Source organism: Grus americana, chromosome 1 (genome assembly GCF_028858705.1).
Source record: "Grus americana isolate bGruAme1 chromosome 1, bGruAme1.mat, whole genome shotgun sequence".
NCBI classification, from domain to species: Eukaryota; Metazoa; Chordata; class Aves; order Gruiformes; family Gruidae; genus Grus; species Grus americana.
Window position 1 is genome coordinate 199,755,366 of NC_072852.1, and position 24,476 is coordinate 199,779,841.

The window sequence follows — 24,476 nt, forward strand, 5'->3', positions numbered from 1 at the left end:
GGGGTATTTCTATTGCAGGGTTTGTTTCTCCTGCTAGTTTGATCTTTCAGAGATTAACTGTGCAACTAATCCAACTAGTTATAAGTTGGGTGAAGTGGTAACTATAATGCCACAGAGAAATGGTTAGTGTTTGAACTGAACTTTCATGTATAATACTGATGAAATAATTTTAACTAAATTTGCTTCTGGGTGAAAAAGCTACCCTGTATTTATTCATTATATCTTATGTAAAAAATAGGAGGCATGAGCATAAGAAAATTCTTAAAATCTGTACTTGATAATTAAAGTATGTTTGTGAGAATAAGATTACTGACGTATTAGAAGATTTGAATCTAGAATGTCTCGCCAGCAGAAGTGATGACATAACAGTTCGCAGAAATGTGGGAAGATTATTGTTGGCCTTGTATAATGTTAAGGGTGTTGCCAAGGAAGTGATGCATTCATTTTTGTATGTGTCTTCAGTGTTTACCTCTGCTAAAGAAGCATCTGTATAATCTTGATTGAACTTGTTGACTAACTTTAGCAAGACTCCGTAGCCTAGGCATAGTTAGCATAATAGAGATGACTGTCATTATTGCTGTTTTTAGAAGGAGCAGTATGTCTGGCTGGCTGGCATCTGTTTCTCTCTTTAAGACATAACATTCAGTAGACAGTTCAATTTTCAACATGTAGGTGAGACTTAACTAAATGTTAGTTTCAGTGAGTTAATTCAAGGCTTGCGATTTTGTGAGCTGAGTCACAATCTTGACATTTATTATGGTTTAGAGAGTTGTAGAAACCCTTGCATTTCAGACTGAATGGAAGTTATAGTAAGCTTTTTTTGGTGTGTGCTCTTTTGGGTTGAGAGCCATGTGACTGTTGTAAGAACACCCTATTTTCCGTGTATTATTAACTATCTCACTTCCTGAAAGGTACATCGAAAAATCAGAGAAGATACAGATATGGCCCAAGATTCATTACAGTGTCTGGCACAGCTGGCATCTTTGCACGGGCCAGTCTTTCCCGATGAAGGTTCACAAGTTGATTACCTGGCACACTTCATTGAGGGATTACTGAATACTATCAATGGGTATGTATGCCTGCTCTCTAAATTTAGATGGCATCTTTTAATCTTTAGTTTGGAGTGTAGCGTATCTGTGTGGAGAACTGGTATGGCTTGCTTATTTCTGGCTATAATTTGTGCTTACTGTTGGATTAGTGAAATTAAGAAATTAAATTTAAAGATGGTGGTGCTTAAGTAATATGAAATAGATTTATTGATTGAAAATGTATCAACAAAATCAATTCACTTTTAGCATTTTTCTTAATGGCAAAACACTAACTGCTATTTCTATCTGTAGAATTGAAATAGAAGACTCTGAAGCAGTGGGAATTTCCAGTATTATCAGCAACCTGATAACTGTATTTCCTCGCAATATTTTAACTGCCATTCCAAATGAACTTTTCTCTTCATTTGTTAACTGCCTCGCACACCTCACTTGTTCTTTTGGAAGAAGTGCTGCCTTGGAAGAAGTGGTAAGTATCTGCTCTAAAATAGTAGGTAGTCTTTTTGTTGTTGTTGTTTTTCTCTATTTGTGATAAACACAAGTGACATGAGAATCTGGCTGTTTTATTAAAAACTGTTGGGAATTCAGTGGTTTTGTTCCAGATATTTCTGAAATCACATCTGAGAAGGTTTTCTTTGTTTCAAAGAACATAATGAACATAATCACACACTGTGTGCATCTTTCAGACTTTGTTTAGATTTAAAGCCCTTGTCTCATATTTTCATTTTAAAAAGAATAGATTCATGAAAAAATACTAAAGTCCTTAAATATTGCTGACTTGCTCTTGTAGGACTTCTCTGAAAACTGTTGTAGATAATGAATGAGCTACAGTCCTGAAAGCTTAAAATGACTACGTGAACATATGGACAGACTGAAACTTAACTGCTGTCAAGAGTTCTGAGTCAGGAACTTCTGTTTTAAGTGAATGTAGCTGTTAAGATCTGTTGTTAACCTCATACTTCTAAGCTGTTCAAATCATCCCTTCATTGCTGACGCAGTTCAAATGGTAATTCTGTGTACTATTCTAGCACAAGAATTCAGAGAGAGTTTTTTTTCTATTTACTTCTTTCAAACTTTGATTCTAACACTAAAGAGCAGTTGGGATAGTCTAAGTCTTCTGCTTCTAAAAATTGCATTAAAAAAAAACCGAAGGAGACCTAGTTTAAGGAAAAAAGCTGATAAGAATTAATGTGAGTAATCTTGCACTTCAGCTATATACGTTCAGTAGCTGTTGATTTAAAATGAGACTATCAAGATATTAGCCAGTATTTCCCCGTTATCATTAAAAAGTATGAATTTTTACCAGTTGTGCTATATTGACTGAACTTAATTACCTGAGTTTGAAAATAATTATAGAAGTATTTATTTATAAAGGTGATGGATGTGTTTCTTTACCAGAGGTCGCAGGTGTGTTAATTAGCATTCATTGCAGAGCATTAGATCATGCCTTTGCTTCAAGGTTAAAATGTATTACATTTGGCCCAGTGCTCACTTAAACTTCCAGGTGTGTTCATGTCTTAATCAAAAAATTGGTGATTAAATTTAGAATCTAAAATACAGCTACTTTCCAAACCTTATTGGTCAAAATGTGCCCTGCTTTGGAGATTTTCTGCTAGACCATTTAACAAATATTCTGGTGCTCGCCAACACATTTAGGAACGTTCCTGGAGCCTTTATAGGAAAGATTCAGCAAACCCATAGGCACCTATCATTTAAATTAAAGGGACTAAGGGGATGTTGTTTCTTCAATTAGACTCTTGTTACTTGAGAGCTAGAATATGTAACCATGAAAACAGTGCTCAACATAACGCCATTCAAAACACTTCATCTCTCAGCAAAAGCTTATGGTAGCTTGTACCACTGTCTGGTACAAAGTTTGTTTTGGAAATGACTGACCAGTTATGCCTAGTAAACTGTGGCTGCCTACACTTAGAATCCCATAGTTTTTGCTGAAGAAAGTCTTTTCAGTATTAAACTTAAATGTTCTCAGATTCATCGACATCAGAAAGAGAATGCAAGATTTTGTTTAAGAGGCAATTTTCTCACTCTCCTTGAATCTTTAAATCATTCTGTGGAAAGAGAAACATTAGACTTGCACCTTTCCATTCTGTCATAGCTCTTACAGATATCTCAACTTCATGCTGTTTCTCTGATTTGCACAGACGATACAGAATTCTGTGGTGATGGGCCTTCAAAAAAATAATTCTTGTACCTTAACAGTGTGTCAGCAATAAGGCACGCTGCAGCGTGTACTTTTAAGTTATTGCTGACTTAATCCAGATGGCATAATGATACTGTGGGCTGTGCCTGTAGAAATACTACTTTGCATCCCTGAAAACAATCTTTTGGCTTAGGAACATGGTTAATGTGTTCCCCAAGCTTCTTGCTTAGACTGCTTGTAGTGACACCTTCTGTGAGCTCATGTGCTGTCTAATTAAGAGCTTTTGATAGATAAAATACTCTGTACGGTGGTCTCAGTATAGTCCCTCAGATAATATTCCTGGAACGTTGCAGAAATCCAAAGTGCAGCAAAATGCAGGCAGGCGTACTCCTTAAGCTTTGCTGGCCGGAAAAGCTGTTTTCCCCATATTTCTGCCACTTCACATGCCAGCAGAACGTCTCATGTGAACATTGCAGAAACCCTGCCAGGCACGAGGAATCTGCTTAGCTGAAGACCTGCTATGGAAACTGTCAAAACTGGGAGGTCCTGAACCATAATATGCAAATCATTTCAAAGCAGCTAATACTGATTTTCAACCAAGGGAGAAAAACCCCATAATTCAAACATCATGTTCAAATGCTGTTTTACATTAACCTGCCTGTTGAGGTTGGCTGAAGGAAGTTGAAACATTTGCCTGGACAGCTGCACTGGTGGAAGTCAATAAGCTTCAGCAATTCTGGGAGTTAGTTTATGGTACAAGTTGGACCAGCAATCTTTTCCTTTAATAGCATTGGGTCTGAGAGAAGATGCGTGTCCACAGCTATGCGTCCCCTTGCTCATGACATAGTGGTTATGCAGAAGTAAAAATCAAATAGTCCATCTGAATTAGTGAAGAGTATGAACAGGCATGTGATGGAAGAGATCATTCTGAATTTGGTCCTTTCTGCTATGCGTCCAACTCTTTCCAGCTTTTTGCTGCTTGACAAATTTTAGAAGTGTTCTTTCTTTAAACGGTCAACAGGCTGCGAAGGAAGAAATATCAATTTCTTTTTGTTTCCCATACCAGAGAAATTAAGCATCTTTGCTTTGACTTCACTGATTGTATCTTGCCTCTCCTGAAGATCTGAGTTCTGAACTGGGCTCTGCCATTGCTTCTGTTGGATCCGTCAGAACGATTCAGCTCCCCAGTCGACAGCATGTCACTTAGTTTACCTGTATGACATCTTTGGTAGCCCAGCTGTAGCTAATCTGAAATAAGGATTGGGAGTTTTTATTAAGGTTCCTTTGTGACCAAATTTGTTCAGTATGGATAAACTCTTTCTTGTATTTGGGCACGTACTTTATGGAGGCACTTATTAATCCTAGCTTCCTTATGAGAATACCATAAAGTGTTAAAACCTTTTTTTTTTTTCCCCATGGCATTAACTTCTGTATTACCTTCACAAATAAATTAATTTGATAGAGTTGAGTTCTTTTGTTCATAAAAGACATGTCTGTTTATTGGCTTATGCTCTGGATTCTCATAAATTATTGAAAGTTATATATGTAAATATACACACACACATATATGTCAAAATATTTCAGGATTGAATGATTGCCTATGAATTCATGTGTCCTTTAGCCAAGTTTTAAAAAGACATGCTGGTGATGTTCATCCTAAATTTGCGGTTAGTGTTGAATACAGTTTTGCCTCTCTCCTAGTCACCTTCAGCTTCTGTTTTCACACTTGCATTGGTGTCTCATATTTTAACTTCTGTAAACATGACTACTTTGCAGTTATACAATGATGCTGTGAAGCTGTCTTGAAATGCTTCCAATGTGATATCTATTTTCCCCCTTAATCAGTCATCCATCCAATGTTTTCTTTTCCTCTTCATCCAGCTGTGTTTGTAGCTTCACTGAAAGTCAGAAATTCTTCTGTCTGGAGCATGATTAAGGCCTTAATATCTCTTTATTTCATCAAGGAATCATTTTACTAAGCTCTGCTATCTCAAAGTAACTTTTGTGAGAGATCCTGTTGGTTAAAACTTGAGAAGTCTTAGAGGAAAGAAATGTCCTGTTTTAGCAGCATGTTTATCCCTATAGCCATACTTAAGTTATTTGAAGTTGGATATATTTACTAAAGTTCAATTTTTGCATCAAATCAAAAAGTTGGTAGGTTTTTTTTTTTTTAAAAGAAATGGCCTCTTTGCTACCTGGGTTCTTTAGTTTGCCTGTAACCCAGGACTTTGTTTTTCAGATATGTTATTTCCTTTTGCAACTTATGTACTGCGTAGAAACACATATGAATAACTAAACCCATGAAGCATCAGTTAAAATGCACTAAGCAATTGGAGGTGCAGGCTTATTCTGTGGAATCCAGCTTTTTTTTGTTAGTTCATAGAATGAGAAGTTGTTTATCATCATACAAACTGGCTACCTGTAGTAGGGTTCCTTGAACACATGCAATGTTACAATGATTTCCTCTGGAACAGACAATCATCATCTTTTCTCTTTATTTCAGAAACAGTGGAATACATATAAATCTATATGTACATGTTCTATATCTGTCTAATTAATTAAAAAGAAATAGTTTGATTCTTTATTGTTACTAATAAGAGCTGAGATGCTTGGCATCTTTGGGGTAAAAGCTCAGTAGCTCCTGTATTTAGGTAATTATACATTAAAGGCTTAATTGAAGACTGTTTTGATTTTGAGCATCAGATGAAGAGAAATAGCTAAACCCTTTGACAGTTTTTTAAAGCCTAGCAAGCATGAAAGCTGCACTGACCTTTTCGATGCGTTGTTTCAGTTCATTCTGATATTTTCTTGGCTATCCATAGATGGGGTTTGTGAATGATTTTTTTAAAATTGTTTCAACATTAGAACAACATCTGTTAAATAACAATGAATATAAGTATATTCCTTGGGTTTAGTTTAGGAATATGATTTTTGTTTCTTTCATCTTTTACAGCTTGACAAAGATGACATGGTATACATGGAAGCATATGATAAGTTGCTGGAATCTTGGCTTACTTTGGTACAAGATGACAAACATTTCCATAAAGGTTTCTTTACCCAACATGCTGTTCAGGTCTTTAATTCCTACATTCAGTGCCATCTAGCTGCACCTGATGGTACAAGGAATTTGGTAAGCTCTCATTCTGGTAGTTCTTGACGATGATATATAGCAACTAGCCCATGTCTTTTGGTGTGTACTATATGACGTAGCTCAAGGGAGCTAGCGTAGAATTGCTATTTGTGACTTTGGAAATGAAAAATGTGCTGAATTTGTTACGTAGTGGTCATTTTCCCATCTGTTTCTCTAATTCTGAAGAGGAAAAAAAGGAATCCAAAGTTGGAAATCACTTTTAAAAAAATAGAAAAAAATAAACCTCTTACTCAAGTCAGTGTGCATCTTGCTGTTCTTCCCACAGATGCAGTGACTGGATTTTTGACTGTCCCTCTCTGGACTAGGGTCCTAGTTAAAATCCCCAATGAAATTGGAAGCCTTTTATACGGTTATTACCTTCCATACATTATCTTCACAGTATACTTTTGAAGTATAATTGCTATGCATAAATATCTGAAAAAATGTAGAATGACTATGCTCAGACTAGAAGAAACTTGCTATATTATATTGGATAAAATGAATTCCCAACTGAATTTTTGAGGTGACTGTTCTAGAGAAAACTTAAAAGGTACCTCCAGTATCTCTTGAACCATTGAGAAAGAAAGCAGATTAGTCTTTTTGCCAGGAGTCTGGATCTTACTAAAATAGATTCTCATACAGGAAGTTGGATGTAGATGTTGGATGAATTAATTATTGCATAGATTCAATTCAATAATTTTATAAAAATCTCTCCTTAATTTGATGCTGTGCAAAGATCTCCAAGATACCTCATTCTGAAAAGTACCATATAAAACTCAATTCTGTTATCTCAATATGTAACAGATGGTAATAACAGTGCCAAAACAGAGAGAAATATTTCACAAAAGAACTTTGAATTCATATCAGGCGGTCTTGACATAACTTGTATACACAGGTTAATTCATGTCATTCTGTGAGATAAGTCATTTATCCCATGGGTAACCTTTTAAAAGCCACAGCTGGCATTTTAGAATGCTTCATGTTCCATATCAAAGCAGTAACAGGAACTTTGAGTCTCTGCTTTGAGAGCAGAGGCTCACCCTTCAGTAAACAGCTGCAACTTTGAAGTTGCCAAAAGAGAATGATTTGCTGGGTTACATAAAGTAAAGATGGGTTAAAAGCACTTTGGTTAAGGAGTTGTGTGTGGTTCAGTTTTCCAGAGCCTTTATTGAAACAAAGCAGACCGATACCTTTCTCTGTCACTTGTATTTTACTTTGTTAGGTGTGTAAATTTTACGACTCTTTAAGAGATTTTTAAAAACATTTTTAACAGCAATACTTAGTTTCTACATATTGTGGTTCATGTCTTCAAGGAATAAGGTCTGATTATTATTTAAGTAGTTTTATAATGCAGCCAAGACAAGCTTTGAAAAATGAAACAGCGCAATTTCTGCATCAGCAAGAAATAAAACTGAGATAAAGATGATAACTGAGATAATAATATGATTATTAGTCTTCTGTTTTCCATCTACTTTTTAAAGCTTTTTCCCCTCGAACAATGAGTTAAGGAAAATCTTTACTGAAAGATTGTTTTCATTTCATCATGAAAAATACTACCTATTATGTGGTTTCTGTAAGATCTCAGACAACTGAGAACAGTATCTTTGACTAATGAATAGAGGGAAAGCATGGAAGTTCCAGTATTTAAAATGGTTCTTGTTCTGCTATATGTGTGATTTGAAGTGCAAATGTACTTCAGCAATCTTCTGACCACTGGCTTTGCAGATCATCTCTGTGAGCCAGGGTCATCCAGTGCCTTATATCATACTTGTAGCAGTAGACGCTTCACAGAGCTGATTTTTATATACCCTGTGGTGTACAGAAGCTATTTTGCTATTGTCCAGCCTGTAGAAATGTAGAAAATTGTGATGATAAAATTTAACAAGTATAACACTAACTGGTTGCTTCTAATTTTGTTGAAATAACCAAAGACTGCTAATGGTGTGGCCTCTCGGGAAGAAGAAGAAATAAGTGAACTGCAGGAAGATGACAGAGATCAGTTCTGTGACCAGTTGGCCAGCGTAGGCATGCTGGGGAGAATTGCTGCAGAACACTGTATACCTCTTCTTACAAGGTACCAAAAAAAAAAAGTCATGAATGCAAATCAATAAAGCCATCACATTTGAAAAGCCTGACTTTGCTGAAACAGGTTAAAAACAGTGAAGTTACTTTATTGTTCTTCGTCTGCAGTTTATTAGAAGACCGAGTGACAAGGCTCCATGGTCAGTTGCAAAGACATCAGCAGCAGTTACTTGCCTCACCAGCATCAGGCTCGATTGACAATAAAGTGCTTGATGACCTGTATGAGGATATTCATTGGCTTATTTTAGTCACAGGTTAGTGAACAGCTTTAAATAGTACTTATTGCAGCTAGAACACATCAGGAAAAAGAAACAACCCTGTATATCAACTGCTCTTAACTGACTATAAATTTTATCCCTTATGATGCTTTCATCTTACATACACTACTCACAAAGTCTTTCACTTTCATCTGCCTTAAGTAACATGAGTGTTATCTTTAAAAGATTTCATCAATCTTCACATGAAGTAATGTCCTTTGGAAATTCCCCTAATTTTGTTACAGATTTTTTTAGATTTGTTATCAGTCAACCTATTCAAGAAATTAGTCTGTTCATATGTCAGTTGTATTGTCTGGGGGCACCTGACTTTATAAGGCAATCAACATGAGATCAGGATAACGGTATTACTCAGTGGTGGCAAAGAATCAAATAAGGTCCAGAATCTCTCAGTGCTGATGATCCATGTCCTGGCACTTTGTTATGTTTCAGGGAACTTGAATTTAGAAGCATTTTGATTTTTAGATGGAACTATCTTACATCTGTTTGCAAATCATAATAACAACTAAGACAGTGTCTACTTTGTTAGGAGAAATGTATGCTTTATGAAATATTTTGTGGGATCTTTTTGAACATCTGACATTTTAGTTGCTCTCAGATGTTGACATGAATGGATTTATAATGTTTTTGTATCACTTTGGGATGGAGTTTGTAGTTCAGAGATAGTTATAAGATCAGACATTGAAAATGACAAAAGCTGGAATTAATATTCATTATCTGGACACCAGAGTACTGTATAAAACCCCATGCTTCACCTGATCTGCGGTTGCTATACAAGGAAAACTTTATTATAGCACATGTACTTGGTGTCTGAAAGCCTCTGACAGATTTGAAATGTTAGCAGAACAGAAGTCCCAAATGAGATGGACTTGGTGGGGAAACTGTAAAATCAAGGCTGAAAAAAGCGACAACAAAATGTTGGTTTGTGTTTGTTGGTTTTTTTTTTCCCCTTCAGTAGTTGAATTGACTGTAGTACTTTTACATGAAGCAAAGTTTATCTCTGTTTGTTTGTTTGTTGTTTTTTTTAATTTGGTGGTTTCTTTTCTAGTCTTGGTTTCTTGTCACTTTAGGTTCTTCACTACTGAATGGTTTTAAGGATTCTAAAGTTAACTTACACGTACTTAAACAGTGCTAGTCAGGGTTTGTACAAACATTTGATTCTGGTGTGATGTCTGCAGTTAAGCCAATGGATTCTCTAATCAAAAAGCCCTAAGTTAACCTAGGGTAGAAAGTTGTGATCACTCTTTCTTTTTTAATGTAAGGCTACCTCTTGGCTAATGATACTCAGGGAGAGACTCCGCTAATACCTCCAGAAGTAATGGAATATTCCATTAAACATTCAGCTGAGGTTGACATCAATACAACACTTCAGATCCTGGGATCTCCAGGAGAAAAGGCCTCTTCCATCCCAGGGTACAACAGAACTGATTCTGTAATTAGGTAAGGATGCATCTCATACTACTAAGTATGTTAAATGCTTTTTCAGAGGAAAAAAGTGAGAATGTGAGTGGACTTCTGTGAATTTGAAAAAGTGAAAAAGCGGTATGTAAACACTGAACATTAGAAAAGAAATGTCTCTCTTGTATTAAAGTAAGGGCAAATAATTTATAAGAACGGTTGTATAACAGACATTAAGGCAATGCTGTAAGAGAGATTAAGAAAATACAGAAAAGATGAAGCGATTTTTTTTTTTTTAGGGAAAGGCAGGATAAATACAGATGATATTTCAAGTCAAGGTGATCCAGGGGAAGACTGAAAAGAAAAATGAGAGTAAAGCATCAAAACAGATAAAGCTGAGTCAGGATGGGAAGGCTGAAATGACTAGATTGACCTAATAGTCTTAACAGAGGACAAGAGCCAAAGTCTTGGAAATAAACAGAAACAGTTTTATCTCTCTACTGAAAACCCATCTTTGCTCTATTTGTTACAGAAAATCCTTAAAATTACTTAAATTACTAAAAAGTTGGTAGATCAAAATATTTAGGTAATATATAATCTGTAGCTTATTCAGCACATGTACAGCTTAAGCAAACTCCTTCCAGAGCATCGGTGACCTTGTCTACTTTGAACATGAGTTACTGCCCAAGCTTGGCAGTAGCAGCAAAATTGGTCCTCCGTGTGGGAGGAATTGTTGTCACTTACGTACACATACCACTTTTCGCCTATAAAAGGAGCAGGAGAGGGGATTTCCATTCTCTTTTTGCAAGAAGGCTGATGCCCACAAAGAGACTTGTCAATTTGAATCCTCACACTTCAGAAGATTGCATTCCACTTTTAATTGACATGGAAGATTCTTAACCCAAGATTAGTTATTGTGTACTTAAAATTTTCTTCTTCTGGAAGAGGCTAGGAAAAAATGGATCTTCATTAGCAATGATGTGCCCAATATTTAGAAGTTTGATCCTATTGGCAGCTTCTAGAAGTGGCCACCAAACAGGATTTCTTGATGCAGCATCTCAGTGGTCACGGGAATAAAATCAAATCTAAATACGGAGAGATTTGAGGCTCTCTGGGAATAGCTCTGAAACATCTTCAAGAAATAGAGCACTGTCAACTCCTAAATTCCTTGTGCAGTATCACATTCTTACCAAATTTAATTGATATACTAGAAAAGCTAATATTTAATGTAGTTTTATGGACTGATTGCATTAATGCAATCACCTGGTGATTTGCTATTTCAGACTGTTTCTCTGCAGTAATGAAAAAGAGAGAAATAACTGGTCATTTCTGTGTTTGTTCTTTAGTACGCATCACACAGCATAAGCTGCACAGTGAGGCCCCACTTGGTCACTAAGCTTGATGGTGCAAGGAAGGGAGAATCATTTTTTCAAAAATGCTTTTCAAGTACTCCAAGTAGTAGTCCATTTGTCTTTGTTCTCTCGATGTCAGCATGCTTGTGAGGATTCTTTGTTGCAGTGATTTTGATGTCAAAGACAATCACTTTATCTTTTAATGCATATTCTGACTTTTTGGAGGGTATTTGCCAGTCTATCCTGTCTGTCTCTCCTTGCATTTAAAGAAACAATAAATTCAGGTGCTTTTTACTTCATTAGAGTTGAACTACTTTGTTATACTGTTCCTTCTGTCGTGTTTCATGAAAAATGAAAGTGTTTGGTAGTCACATTGCTTCTCCAAAAACCACTCTCAAGGTCCTCATTGTATTTTAAATCTGCAGGTTGTTATCTGCTATTTTAAGGGTGTCAGAAGTAGAATCTAGAGCAATAAGGGCAAATCTCACACACCTCCTGAGCCCCCAGATGGGCAAAGATATTGTATGGTTCCTCAAGCGTTGGGCAAAGACTTACCTCCTAGTAGACGAAAAGCTGTATGATCAGGTAAGGATGTAACTTTTATGAATTAATTGGTGAGTATTAGCAATAATATTATCCTGTGGATGCAGATGTCAGTGTAACTATTTTTAAACTGCAATGATAAAGCATTTTTAATGTTGAATAGGTTGTGGTTTATTTTAGAATTTGTTTGAAAGTTGATGTTTTCTTATTTTTTTTAATTAGAAATATAAGTTGTTAGGGTACCCTTCTTGCACATTTTGGTGCAAATGTGATTTATTTTTTTTTGTAGCCATTGGCATAGCAGACTAGCATAGCACGCTCTCAGGCTGCATAGTGGGTGAAATTCGCTGACTACAGCAATCTTATAAGCAACTTCTCACTATCCATCAGATCTTACAGTTATCTCTAATACAGTGGTTGCCCTTGATGGATGATTTAGTGAGTAACCTGGTCATGATTCTGAATTAGACATTTAACACCATCACAAGGTAGTATACATCAGCTAATGTCATGCTACTTTCTCTCCTCTCCCTGTTCTCATTGTATATATCATGATATCAACGGTGCGTTCTTTGTAAAGGGCAACTTCTTATTGTGTTTGGAAAGCACTAATCATGATTAGACCTTGATCCTGATTTTGCTTATCGAACTAACTGTAATCCAGCCAGCTGATGGAGGCCACCCATCCTGAGGAGGTCCTATTGGCCCTAACTTTCAAGAAGGAAGCCTCCTCCTCCTCCCCTTTATTTCAACTACTGAAGCAACTAAGAATACTAACGCTTCAGGAGGCCCCTCCTTAACAAAAATAGGTATCCCAAAGACTAGTAAATATTTGGAATCATATTATTCAGCTTCTACTTACAGCACAGCTAAGAATTTGTAAAAGTACCAGTTGGGGAAGAACTGGACAGCATGTAAGGAGATCCACATGAGAAAGAATGTGAAGAGACATAAAATAGAGTATCTAGGAAATGCACACATTTAGTTTGTGTTGACATGTGAAAGTGATGGAAACCTCTATTTAAACCTTATGCTCAGTAATGTGTATATTATGAGTTTTAAAGTCAGAAATGTTAATGGTGTGCTTACAGGAAGCCCCTGCACAATTATTACAAAATCCTTGGATTTCACTCTTGAGAAGCTTTTTTTTAAAGATAGGAGAAGAGGCAATTTCAAGGCAGCATATTTTAATATGCCAGGATCAGAATGTGACATCTTTCCTAAAAGATGTATAGATTGAAAGAACAATCTGCAGAAAGCAGATGCAGAAAAATTGCGATGAAAATAAGTTTTTAGAAGATTCAATCTAGATTAATATTAGGGTTACTTCTAATAATTTTTATCACTGAATGTTGAGGAATTTAATCATAAATTAATGGAAACACTTTTGGGAGATGATTTTGGGATCTTTCTTTTATTTTTTTAAAACTTTTGAACTTGCATTAGCATTAAAAGCTAGACATACTCAAACCTGATTTTGTAATGAGGTTGAAACTTTTGTTTGTTTTAGGTGTTGTGCTTAAAATTGCAAGATAAATTTGGCAAAGATTTTTCTATTACAGGTATTCTTTGCCTTTGTCTATGTAGCATTTGTGTATTTTAAGTAGGGAAGAAGTGACAGCCTGAAAAGAATTTGCTGACAATGATTACCATACACTTTGGGGTTCTGGCTTCTGTAAAACTCACTCATTTTAATGCTTTTCTTATAGATAAGTCTGCCATTTAGTACAGCATTTGGTGCTGATACAGAGGGTTCCCAGTGGATTGTGGGTTACCTTTTAGAAAAAGTGATCAGTAACCTGGCAGTGTGGAGTTCAGAGCAGGACCTTGCAAATGATACTGTACAACTGCTAGTAACATTAGTGGAAAGGAGAGAGCGGTAAGTTGCTATATCTCTGGAAGTCAAAAAATTTCTTTTGCTTCCTTTAAATTTTTTTGGCCAAAGTAATCCAGATATAGGCTACTTCATATTGATGTTTCTGTAAGTCAAATTACTTTAGTAGCGTACTATAAATGAAAAAAAAAAATTGTCTGACAAAGTGAGGAGTGAGACCTGTATTTGACAAAACATAACCTAATTTTTGTTATTGTTTACAAGTGCACTCTCCTTCCCTTACCTTTGTGCCTCACTCTTAAGCAGCGAAAAAGGAAAACTCTCCTGGTCTCCACTCTTATTGCAAGGATTTTTGCATCGTTGTTTATTTTTGTTGAACAAGTTCTTCCGGGTTAAGTGTTTAGATGCTGGCTAAGCCAGTATAAAATGTTTTTTGTAAATATATAGAAAAAAAAATTTTAAATCCAGGATTTGGTGGATTCAGACAAATTTCAGTTTTCTTTGGTATTGCAAACTCTGAAGCAGGAAATTCTTGAATATTTTACTTTTGTGAATTGACATGCAATTATACATGCAATCCTGCATTCACAGTCTGCTGAAAGACTGTTCTGAAGTTTGAGGATTTAAATGCTCGAGGAATTTTCTTTTTTAAAAAAATTAAAACCCACAGGAGCTAGTTTTGGAATAAACTGCTTATTTTATCATGACATAATGAGACTAAGCTTTTAATCCATGCAATATGTCCATTAACTCTGTGTGTGTATGTGTGTAAAACTAAAGCACTTCCCTGCTTTTCTCCCATATGAGTTGAGCTATTTTCAGAGTATATACATTAGAAATCTTAGAGGTGAGGCATTAGTAAGATGAAAGTCAAAAGGCAATTTAGCCTTAAAAAAAAGGAATTAAAAAAAAAAAATCTTCTGACAACTGGTAGCAACCTGATGTGCTCTGCTCATACAATTTTGTGAAGTCTTTTCTGTAATTAAACTGTTTTTCCCTCTTTTAGGGCAAACTTAGTTATACAGTGTGAAAACTGGTGGAATTTAGCTAAACAATTTGCAAGGCGAAGCCCTCCTCTTCACTATTTGTCCAGTTCTGTGCAGAGAACACTAATGAAAGCTTTAGTTTTAGGAGGTTTTGCTCATATGGATACGGAAACAAAGCAACAATACTGGACTGAGGTAAGCTATTTTGATGCTTCTGTTACCTTCATTTTAGCAAGCAGTACAAACAAGTGGATTTAGGGAATTTTATGGTGATACAAAATCAACTCTCATAGAATCTTTTGATTTTTGAACATCTAATATTGATAATTTTTTTTAATTATTCTCTCTTTGGCACCCATGAGCTGCCAAAAATTCTATCTAAAACTTCACAACCTAAACAGAAACAACTAATCGTTACCTGGAGGATTCATGACGCAGCCAGTATAGCAGCACGCTTGAAAGAGGCTATTATAAAAGGTTAAGAATTTCCCTTGAAACTGTGTCATTTCTTCCTTTTATTTTAATTTGGTGGTGTAATGAATTATTCAATTATTCACTTAATGACAGTAAGTCAAAAGCTAATGTGGAACATAATGAAGAGCCTTGACCAGCTTTTTGTGCCCTGGCTCCATTAAAGCTCAGATATTTAATATCAGAAATGTTGGTGCTAGACAGTAGCTGAAATGTGATCAGGAAGCACTGCCTGAGTTTGTAAAGCATTGGCCTTCTGAGATAAATTTGCTTTTATTAGCAAAGCTATGAAATTAGTGATTGAAGGTAAGACTAGAATGCACAGGAAGTAATTGGGAAAAACATTTAACTATTTTTATGGAAGCTTCTAAATTGGTCTCAAACACAGCTGATTACAGAAGAGGTTGATTGAGCTGTTGAGAATCGTACTATGACAAAGATAATTGTGAACATGAATCTTAATTAATGCTTTCATTGATGAACTGTTACAATTTTTTTCCCCTAATACTGAATTTGGAAGAGAATCAAATACTGTGAGCCAGAGAAAGTCATTGTCATTTATTTAAACACTACAAAATAACATAAAATATTTATGGAGGTGCTCATTTTGAAACCAGCCTGCAGATGATGATGGATAATGAGAATCACTAATCGCTACCACTTCAGCTTACATTAAAGTGACAGATAATAACATAATTGAGCCGTTGGAAACTGGAAGTAATTGGTTCTTGTACTGCCATGCCAAAAGCAACCCATGAGCTTGCTAAATTACTTAAACCTCACATCTCATATAGTAGTATGCTTATCTTAACATGACTTTTCTTAAAATTTCAAGGTTCTTCAGCCACTTCAGCAGCGATTCTTGAATGTGATAAACCAAGAAAACTTTCAGCAGATCTGCCAGGAGGAGGAGGTGAAACAGGAAATCACTGCTACATTGGAAGCACTCTGTGGCATTGCTGAGGCTACCCAGATTGATAACGTAGCAATTCTCTTCAATTTCCTAATGGACTTCCTTAATAATTGCATCGGATTAATGGAAGTATACAAAAACACACCAGAGACTGTTAATCTCATAATAGAAGTCTTTGTTGAAGTTGCACATAAACAAATTTGCTATCTTGGAGAGGTAAATACAACCAGAAGGGGAAGGAGGGGAAGCGCGCGTGTGTGCGCGTGTGCATACATGTGTATACGGTGCTATCCCTTAAACAAAATAGTGTAGTGATTTTTAGATTCTGTAGAGAAAGATATGCTATATGGTCACATCTGTTAGAGGAATTCCTTTGTTTAAAAACATACACTCACAAAGATTAAAAGCAGGACATCTAGACTGTTGTTATACCGATAAACTTAACCACAGTTCATCACCAGTCTAACTCTATGTATTGGTGGCAAAAGAGTGCAGACCATGTTGAGTACATTTTTAACCATCTCAAACTTCTCTGAAGGCTTGTCTAGGAGAATTGCAGCACTGTTTTATGTGACAAATGCATACCATAGAGACACTGCCTTGGTCCTAAGCAAGTCATTAATAGGTACCAAGAAGTTAACGGGTAAAATGAGTCAGTGCAGTACACTTCCATCTTCGTGCTGTTGGCTAATTTTGCTTTTGCATCTAGAAGAGTTCCTGCCTATTCCAAACTGGGTATGCCCGAACAGTGTATTGTGGCTCCAAATTTTGGTGGCTGAAGTGAGTCCCCAAGGGATTTTGTTGGTAGTCTAGTTTGTGAGATTAGTGAGATGCGTCAGCCTGTCCCAAGCCACCCTTGTCTTTTTAGAGATGATTGGTAAAAGTAATGTTCTGCTGTTTCGATCCGTAGCACATCAATATATGGCTGTAAGTGTTCCTATTGTTTAAGATGACCGCTTCCTTGATGATTTTGTGTGCAGTTGTTACAAAAAGTGGTTTATATAACTGAAAGTAAAATCATAAGATATCATCAACCAAGTAACGCCATCTTAAAATATGTCACTTCTAGCATAGGAAAGTTTTCTTACTATCTAACATTGTTTTATAGGCCAAAGCCATGAACTTGTATGAGGCCTGCCTAACTCTGCTCCAGGTGTATTCCAAGAATAATCTAGGTCGACAACGGATAGATGTTACGGCAGAAGAAGACCAGTACCAGGATCTCCTCCTTATTATGGAGCTTCTCACTAATCTTCTATCAAAAGAATTCATAGATTTCAGCGATACAGGTATGAAGGAATTTGCAATTGCTGAACTGTAACTTGTGTTCTAAACTGTAAAAAACACTGTGAGGCATGTGTTCAATCCAGGTAAAGTGAAGACTGAAGTTGAGGCTTGATTAGATCGGGATGTGGAAATTACTATTTAATGTGCCAGTAGCAAAGGACTTTTCACAGTATTCTAGCATCTGAAATTAGTATTGCTCTTGTAAAATAAATAAGGCATGTATGAAACAGCTTGAAATCTGAATATTGCAAATCTGAACATGTAGTAGCAGCAGTTTCATGACAAAAAACCCACAGAGAAGTCGGAATAGTAAATTACCGCAAGAGGGCAAATGGATTATCTTCTCAGTACAAGATCCAACTTTTTTTAAATGCAGAACTCATTAAAATTCCATCACGTTTGAGGATTTTCTGTATTCCTCATTCACAGAACATGCTTTATGATATGTGTGTGTAGTTAAGGGTTCTTTCTTGTTTCTCAGCCTGTTACTTTTTTCCATATATTTGCCACTTAAAATTGCAGTAGTCCTGAATATGATCTGCCAGTTCTAGCTTAGCTGTGCTGTGTTGCTTTTGAATAAGCTGAAACACATTCGCATGATTCAGATCTTGCGATGTCCTACGCAGTTTGCACAGAAAACATGCTCAGTAACCAACTGCATCTGCCTAGGTTGTTTCGATGTTGTTCATTGTTTTTCTGAGGTACATCTTGAGAGAGAGAACCTTGTACTCCAAAATTCAGTGCATCAGTTTAGTTTTGTCATGCATGCACAACACAGATAACAGAACCAGATTTAGACTTTGTCCATTGAATGGACAACTCAATGCCATGTAACATATTCTCTTTGAGGTCACATATTGGATGTTAGTTGCATGGAGAACACTGTAAAATACTTAACATGAAACTAAGGAATGTGAATACTACCTAAATGTAAGACCCAGAGATCAAATGTATTGAAAGTTGTCTGCATAATGTTGCTGACTCAATCCAAGAATTATAAAAGTAAGATCACTGCAAGTTGATGGAAATGTAGGTCTTACTTGTAAGTGGAGAAAACTTGGCGACGTCTAAACTACAGAATTTTCTGCATTAACTCTCCCTTTTATTTCTCCTTGTGTTTATAAAACATATATAAACATATGTAAATATATAATACATATATAAAGGATTAAAATGCAGTAATATTTTGCTCACTATCTGTTTATGTGTGCAGGCATGAAGCAGCTATCACTAGAAACAAATGCAATATTCTGTAATGGAAGGGAGCCCTGAAGTGTTCTGGTTTAGCGTGCCATCTGGTACACATGATTATGAAATGCTTAGTCCTAATGAATATAAATATAGAGTGATGTGGCAGCCGCCACTCACTAAGCTTCTATTTTAATACAGTGCCTCATGTTTTTGTTTGGGGAGAGGGAGATAGTCCTATTTTTAAAAATGTCGTTATTATAAAGAAATGGGATTCTTCCTTCAATATGTCGAATTCTCCTTTTATACAAAACATTTTTTGTCTTTTCTACAGATGAAGTATTTAGAGGACATGAGCCTGGGCAAGCTACAAATAGATCTGTATCAGCAGCAGATGTTGTCTTATATGGGGTTAATCTAGTTCTGCCTCTAATGTCCCAGGATCTGCTGAAGGTAAGTATATTTTTACACCTAGCTGCTAAAATATGAAAGCTTTATAGTAATGAATTTCCAAAATTCATTCCTATATGCATTCCATCTCCATAAGTTGAGTTTTCTAGGCTTTTTTAAATGTAAAGAACTGTGCTGTAGTTCTAGATAGTTTGAAAATAAATATTGTAAGCTGAGAAAATGTATATTTGAAGGGCCTAAACAGAACTTTTTTCTCTTAAAAGTGAATCCATGCAGGTCAACAATTAGCCAAACCTGAAATGTGGCTTGTGAAATCCTTTTTCTGATAGTGTCAGAAATGTGATAGGAAGCATAAACAGTGATATTAGTAAAAAAAAAAATAAAAAAAATTTAAAAATCATGAGAATAAGTAGTAACTCTTTAATTATTTTCACAATACAGCTGGCTTTCGTATCATAAACATCAGCAGCTTGTCAGCAGAAGGGTAAAACATGAAGCAATGGAATGGTGGAATTCCATTGGGTTGCACTGGACTAGAATTGCTCATGTCTGAAGTAAAACTCCTTGAATTTGTATAGAGCAGATACCAGACTCCCACCATCGGCTGTTCAGCTTTAGCAATCTTTTTTTATCGTACCACAGTGTTTGCTAATAAAGTTGTAGCCATTCTAGTGACTTTGAAGTTGTCTAAAATTGTCTTTTCTTCAGTGGAAAGCATCAGTCCTGTCTCCTTGTACAGATGGAAATTATGTCAGAATAGAGTTATGTGGTTGATTCTAAATTTACCGTGTTTTTCTTTTGACAGTTTCCATCCCTGTGTAATCAATATTACAAATTAATCACTTTCATCTGTGAGATATTCCCTGAGAAAATTCCACAACTTCCAGAGGACCTCTTTAAGAGCCTAATGTACTCACTGGAGTTAGGGATGTCATCGTATCCTTTATAGAGCTTGGGAGTGTTTAAAAATCTGAGTTGCTTTTATAAGGACCTGTTAAAAATCTGATTTTTGGTTTTTCCCTTTTCTATCAATACCTGTATCAGTAATCAGCTCTTACTCTCTGCTCTCTGGTGATGGAGGGTTTCACTGTAGTGTCTATTAAGATTCTAGTATTAGCTGAATTTCCTCTGCCTTATGTTGCTTGAATTCAGCCTTTAAGTGGTTTAACGTGTAAGTTTTTTCTGGCAGCCATTCCTGCCTCCTCCATTACTACATTTCAGAGTGTGTAACTTCATAAGCCTTCAGCTGGTATCCCAAAGCCATTCCTGAATTAGTTTCTCAGCTGGTAATACAAAACATCGCTGCTGTTCTACTGGGCTGGCTCCAGAGCATTTCCTGTCAGAGTGCCAATGGGCTCTCCCTCTCATAATGGGAGTACCATTTTCACTAATCTGTGGCACGTGTCAGAAACAGATGAGCTTGACCATAAGGGACTCTTTCTGAAAATGTTATGTCAGAGAGAGTTATGTTACCTTAGGACGGGTAGCTAATAAAAGAAGGCAACAAACTTGGAATTCTTTTTTCTTCCCCTCTTTCTATTTTTTTTAAATTTTTTTTATTAACAGCTGTATAGTAAAAAGAAATTCTGGAACATACAAGCATTTAAAATATTTTCTAGTGACACAACTGGGAAATTTTAGCACAATTTAACTGAAATCTGACTTTGACTCTTTAATGCCTGTTATCAGAATGAGTTCCGAGGTTTGCCAGCTCTGTCTAGAGGCTGTTACACCTTTAGCAGAACAGTGTGCAAAAGCACAAGAAACAGATTCAACCCTTTTTCTAGCAACAAGGCACTTTCTTAAGGTAAGGCATCGGTGTTTCATGTTACTTTGGTTTTTTGCATACAGGTAGCATCACGAGGACAAACATTGATCATGTCTGACCAGGTTCATCAGGATCACACATGCTGTAAGAAACAGCCTATTACCTAAAAGACTGACAGTTTAAGAAGAAAGAGCATGAAGGACTGCAAACATTGGACTAGAGTAGAAAGGAGGATGGAGGCGCAGAGGGACAAAATTAGTTATTGCTAATCAACAAGAGACTGAGCTTCTCGAAATGCAGTTTATATTTATCCATGCTCTACACACAAGCTCTAGGATGAACCTGATTGACAATTTTAGCAGTTACCATGAAAGCTGTGAAATAGAAAGCTTCCAGAATTTTGTGAACTGGAGGCTGGGTAGAGTACTAAAACAAGAGGCAGAAAAAAGAGCATAGTTGGGAACTAGAAAGAAAATGCTGTCATTTATTCAATGTATCAAAAATTATGTGTTTTCTCAATCCAGTAGCATATTTAGTACTTTCCTTTTAGGACCATCCACTCTTATCAAATTTTGGAGTGACCTGGTAATAACCAGGTTCCTGCTAACTGGGAACAAAGTAATTGTGGAATTTGTGTGCTTGTCTTCTGATTTTGTAAAGATTTCAGTTTTCCTTAAGACATCTTTTCTTACGAAACTGACATTTGAACTTCTGGGGATTGCTCATTAAAAGCATACATCAGCCAAGCTGAGAGAATGAGAAACACCTTAAATAATTTTATTTGTCTTCATATTTCTGCTAAGTTAACATAGCTTTCTGCCTTTTCTCTAAATTTCCACTTAAAATAACATTCTTATTAATCTGTTCCCTGTTTGGCTTTCTGTGAGCTGTAGGACTTGCCAAAACTTGAGGAAAAATTTCCCTGTTTTATTCTGGAAGAGCAAAGGCTTTTTTCACTATTTCTCCGGCATATTTGCAACTTTTGGTGAAAAATACAAGAGATGCCATTTCTCTCTGAAGAACACGTATAAATCAGCAACAGGTTTCAGTGCTTTCAGATGTGAATTTGTGCTGTTAAGCCAAGACTCGACTTCTAAAAGAACTTGGCTTTCCAATTACTGATACCTAAATTTAAAAAAAGGCAACAAAACAAACAACAACCTTGTTTGTAAATACACGTTCATTATTATTATTATCAGAAAGGAAGATGAGGTTCAGTAGCAAATGTTGGTAAAGTAGAAAGTTAAGTTTACACCTCCATAACTACTTCTGTTTTGTGATTTCAGATGGTCTTTGATATGCTGGTACTTCAGAAGCACAATACAGAAATGACAACTGCAGCAGGTGAAGCATTCTACACATTAGTGTGTTTGCATCAGGTATGGCATTTAGACAACTTAACCCTGAAAACCAGCCATTGTTAATGGAGAGTGGTTAGTTACAGTGCGCCTGGCAAATCATAGAATAGCTCAGGTTGGAAGGGACCCTCAGGAGGTCTGTAGTCCAACCTCTTGCTCAAAGCGGGATCAACACTGAATTCACATCAGGTTGCTCAGGACTTTTTCCAACTGTGTCTTGAAAGCCTCCAAGATGGATATTCCAAAGCAGCCTGTTGAATGCTGTATTATCCTTATAAGTCATGTGCTTTCAGCACCTGCCAGACAGTCTAGGTGGCCCACCACTGGATTCATTCAAGTTCTTCAATATCCTTCTTGTGTTAGGAGTCCAAAACTGGGCACAGTATTCCACATCTAATCTAACAAGTGCTGTGTGAAGACAAATAATAAATACAGCCCAGTGTGCTGCTAGTGTTCACTGCTGACAAGGCATGCAGCTGACTTGATTAATCTGCTGTCCACCAGGACCTTCAGGTCGTGTATCCAGCAAATCTGCTCCCCAGCCTGTCAGCTTCCAGTCTGTATAGTTGCAGGGGGTTAGTCTGTTCAGCTGCAGGACGTTGCATTTGTCCTTTTTGAACTTAATGAAGTTTCTGTCAGTTCATTCCTCCAGCCTGACGAAGTGTCTCTGAATGTCAGTCCTGCCTGTGGCTGCATTCCCCAGTTTGGTTTCATCCACAGACTTGAGGAGAGTGCACTTCCTCTCCTTCTCCAGGTCACCAACTAAAATATTTAACAGGGCAGGGCCCAGATGAGAGCTCTCAGTGCCACTTGTAACCGGCTTCCAGGTGGAATATGAGCCATTAACCACAGTCCTTTAGAGGCTGATGATACAGATGTGTTTTCACCCACATAGTAGTCCATCCACCTAGACAATAAAAATCCCAGCTAGGTTACAAGGATGCTCTGCAAGACTGCTAAAGACTTGCTAACATCAGGCATCCTCTGCTCTCCGCTCATCCACAGATGTAGTCGTTTCATCACAGAAGGCGGTCAGGTTGGTAAAGCATCATTTACCCTTGGTAAATCCATGCTGGCTCTTCTCTATCCCTTTCTCCTTCACGTGCCTAGAGACAGCCTCCAGGAGTACTTGCTTCATGATTTTTTTAGTTGTCCAAAGATGATAGAGCACAGCCTTGTAATGACATGAGTCAGCTTTCTGAACTCTTGAATGGATTCTGTCAGGTCTCATGAGCTTGTATGCATCAGGATTTCTCAAGAGATACCTGGGTTGACCTGTCAGCAAAGACCAAGGCAAAGAAAGCACTGAGTATTTCAGCCTTCTCTTTTGTGTGTTGTCACTAAATCACCTGCTCCATTCAGCAGCAGGACCCACATTTTCCCTGTTCCTTCTTTTACTGTTAAAGTACTGGTAGAAGCTGCTCTTGTTGTTCTTGACATCCCTTGTCAAATTCAGCTTTAGCTGAACTTTGCTTTTCTGTCATTGTCCTTGTCCAGACGTTTCTGTTTTCCTCCTTTGTAGCTGTCCCTGCTTCTATCTCCTGCATGTGTCCTCCTTGCACTGGACTTCAGTCATGAACTCCCTACTTAGCTGAGTCAGTGTCCTGATGTGTTTAGATTGTTTTCCTCAGAATCTGGACAGACCATTCTTGTGCTTGGAAGAGGTTGTCCTTAAAAGACCTGTCAGCTCCCCTGAGCTCCTTTTGTCTTCAGAGCTCTCTCCCACATGATCCCGCCCATCAGTCTCTTGAATAAGTTGAAATCTGCTCTCGTGATGTCTGGGGTCTGTACTTGGCTGCCCTCTTTCCTCACTCTCCTAGTGATCCTGAACTCCACTATTTTATGATCACTTCAGCCAAGGCTGCCATTAATTACCACATCCCTGACCAGCTTTTCCTAGCTGTGAGTAGCAGATGCAAAGTTGCCCCTGGGTGGCCCATCTGGCATTCCAGCAAATGTCAGGGAGATAATCTCTCCTAAGTCTGATCTGGAAACTTCCTCAAGTTGCTTGAAGATGCTCAGTCGACTACGCACCCTGTTTTGGTGATTTGTAACAAGCTCTCACCCTGATATCATTTTAACCACCTCTCCTCTGATCATGACCCATAAGCACTCAACTAGATTATTGCGCAGTCCATAGAAAAGCATCCTTAATTTGATCTGCCCTTTCACATAAATGGCATTCTTCTGTCCGCTTCTTCCCTAAAGAGTCCATCCATCGGAGCACTCCAGTCACGCCACCTGTCCCACCACAACTCAGTGCCTGCAGTGCT

At 37.0% G+C, this 24,476-nt stretch overlaps 1 protein-coding gene across 4 annotated transcripts in view; it reads left to right on the forward strand.

Annotated features, from left to right (window-relative positions):
* XPO4 (exportin 4) overlaps positions 1-24,476 on the forward strand; it is an 85,229-nt gene that overhangs the window by 51,389 nt on the left and 9,364 nt on the right. For 3 of the 4 annotated variants that reach the window (XM_054839611.1, XM_054839625.1, XM_054839634.1), the window contains 15 exons: positions 912-1,069; positions 1,341-1,515; positions 6,161-6,337; positions 8,269-8,411; positions 8,528-8,673; positions 9,957-10,134; positions 11,870-12,029; positions 13,697-13,866; positions 14,828-15,002; positions 16,114-16,407; positions 17,300-17,480; positions 19,001-19,119; positions 19,883-20,013; positions 20,767-20,884; positions 22,132-22,224. In XM_054839611.1, coding sequence (XP_054695586.1) covers positions 912-1,069; positions 1,341-1,515; positions 6,161-6,337; positions 8,269-8,411; positions 8,528-8,673; positions 9,957-10,134; positions 11,870-12,029; positions 13,697-13,866; positions 14,828-15,002; positions 16,114-16,407; positions 17,300-17,480; positions 19,001-19,119; positions 19,883-20,013; positions 20,767-20,884; positions 22,132-22,224 — 2,418 coding nt within the window. Of the gene's footprint in view, positions 1-911; positions 1,070-1,340; positions 1,516-6,160; positions 6,338-8,268; positions 8,412-8,527; positions 8,674-9,956; positions 10,135-11,869; positions 12,030-13,696; positions 13,867-14,827; positions 15,003-16,113; positions 16,408-17,299; positions 17,481-19,000; positions 19,120-19,882; positions 20,014-20,766; positions 20,990-22,131; positions 22,225-24,476 lie in introns of all 4 variants that reach the window. The other variant, XR_008578997.1, reaches the window with a different exon arrangement.